General features: G+C 36.1%; 1 protein-coding gene across 1 annotated transcript in view; it reads left to right on the forward strand.

Moving 5' to 3' along the window:
- LOC122071799 (50S ribosomal protein L15) overlaps positions 1-1,694 on the forward strand; it is a 15,288-nt gene extending 13,594 nt beyond the window's left edge. Inside the window, exon 4 of the mRNA XM_042636211.1 lies at positions 1,299-1,694. Within this exon, the coding sequence (XP_042492145.1) occupies positions 1,299-1,565 (267 nt within the window). The 3' untranslated portion in view covers positions 1,566-1,694. The remainder of the gene's footprint in view (positions 1-1,298) is intronic.
- The last annotated feature ends 809 nt before the right edge of the window (positions 1,695-2,503 follow it).

The following is a 2,503-nucleotide window of genomic DNA, read 5'->3' on the forward strand; positions in this document are numbered from 1 at the left end:
GTGGAGGGTTGTCTAAGCGCTTAGGCGAGAAGGCGCCCGCCTTAAGGCGAACTAGGCGAACAAGTGTTATTTTTTATTTTTCCTATCTTCTAACATTATTTAGTAAGTTATATATACCTTGTATCATAAAAAATCAAGATTAAGCCAAATCAAGTCATTAAAAATCAACATTTAGCCACATCAAATCATAAAAAATTAACATTAAGTCATATTAAGTTATAAAAAATCAATATTTAGAGAAATGCTCTTATTTTATAATAAGTTTGACTGGTCAAATGATTTTATTTTTACATGAGACTTTTTGTATTAGTTATAACATAAAACCAGCTTTCTAACAAGTCTAAGATTACTTAAATCTGAGTTGCAATGACAAAGTTATGCTTCAGTCAAACTTATTTTTAAGTGCGCGAATACTGTTAAAATTGCCTGAATGAAAATAATTTTATGAATATCAAAACAAAATATTATTTTACTGGACTTTTGGTTTTTAGCAATGTTTTAATATGATAGAATTTATAAATTTTTCATAATTGAGAAAAACCCTAGCATTTAAAAGTTGAAAATCGTCCCTATAACCAAAATCCAGTTTTTGTTCTTGAACTGGGGGGTTGACTTTTTATCCTTTTGAAATTTAATTTTTAAACTATTTTACTGGATTCAAATAGGGGGTATTTGTTTATTTATGAATAATATCTTAAGTAAATGAAATAACAAATATTAAAAACATTTACTTGAATGATATTTGGCATAAATAAGTGTCGAAACATAAGGCGCTATGCAGTGCAACAAGGCGGCTGTCGCCTAGGCCCCAGGTAAACCGCGTGGACGTCTAGTCGACGCCTTGACAACTATGGTGGCATCTTTCGCTTACATTTTTTCTTGAGGCAACTCCCCTACCCAACCTTCTAGGTGAAGGCAGGTTGTGGTGACAATAGGCCTGCATCCTTAACAATTGTGCTAGCTAGCACCTTGCCACCTTCGCATATGTGATGTTGGTGACATGGAGTACATGTCGATAAAATTTGGGCACCAACAAACTCTGCCGCTTAATAGAAAATTTCCTGGTGCTGAAATGGTTCCATCATTGTTGGCCTTGGGAACCTACTCCCGTTTTATGATGTATTTGTTTATTAAATATAAGTCATTGTCTTTCATGAACTAAGGAGACTGGAAGATTCCAGCTTGGTAAGTTTATAAAGTATGCGTATGTAGCTCACCTGCTAATCCACTGACCACTTGCATGCTTGTGTAATTTAAGTAATTGAGTAAGAAGGTTAAAAATGTACCAAATTACACAGGTGTCGAGGGTGACAGTTAGGGCAAAGGCCGCAGTAGAAGCTGCAGGTGGATCTGTGAGGAGAGTTTATTACAACAAGTTGGGCTTCCGTGCACTGCTTAAGCCTGAGTGGTTTGAAAAGAAGGGTCGGTTACTGCCAAAAGCAGCCAGGCCTCCTCCGAAGCAGAGGGATAAAGTTGATAGTATTGGTCGCCTACCTGCCCCAACCAAACCAATTCCATTTCTGCCAGAAGAGAAAGTTGCAACTCTGACTCCTGCTGCTTCATAAACTCAAGCATGTGTGTTCTCATTGAGTATCTACTCGAGAGTTTTTGCTTTTTTGAGTGTACGAGTCCATTGAGGAATTATTGCATGACATATTTGTTTAATAATTATAAAATTTCAACTCTTTTTATTACGTTGATTACCATTATTTCTACTAGAAAAAGGATGGGCGAGGCCATAAAGGTCTCAATTTGCAGCGCCATCAATGTGGAGCATGGATCCTTCATTCACCTTTTGTGTTCCCTTCTCCCACCATACCTGGGGTAGGGAAAAGTGTAATGTTGGAATCTTGGCAAATTAATGGTGTTGTTGGATGTTTTTTCTAGCTTGTGGTGGGAATTTGGAGAGGACACAAAAAGGGAAGTGCGAGAATCCTAATTCAGAAATGTGTGGATATAATGCTTACATCTTTTACAAGAAGCAATTTAACTGTAAGAATTAGCTTTGAGTGGGTAAGACAGATTTCCGCATGGGATTAAATAGTTATATGTTGTCATTGACCAGTTTGGATTTGACTTCAATTCTGAACACATCTGAGCCTACTTGAGTTTCAGTGAGGGATGCAACAGGACTGCATATGGCATTGGCAACCTGATCCTGATACCATAGATTGTAATTTTAACAATTCTTGTGTGAGAAGCATCTCAGAGTCCTTTTTAATATTCCTTATTGCATTTCCTTCAAAATTTTAAATTAGTTTTCTTGTTATTAATGTTTCTCTCGCCACTGAAACTACATGTCATATATACATCTCCAGTGGACCTTTGTTTTTTATTCTTCTCTTTCGTCATTTGATCAATTTTAATGAGATCTCTGTGGCTTCAATCTTTTATGGTTTTTATCCCTTCGTATAAGTTTTTAAGCTCTGTTTACTGTCTCCTATAAGCATCCTCTTTGAGAAATAATGTATCAAACATAAAATTGTTACCAATGTAGAGGAGG

Source organism: Macadamia integrifolia, unplaced genomic scaffold (assembly GCF_013358625.1).
Source record: "Macadamia integrifolia cultivar HAES 741 unplaced genomic scaffold, SCU_Mint_v3 scaffold_94A, whole genome shotgun sequence".
NCBI lineage: Eukaryota > Viridiplantae > Streptophyta > Magnoliopsida > Proteales > Proteaceae > Macadamia > Macadamia integrifolia.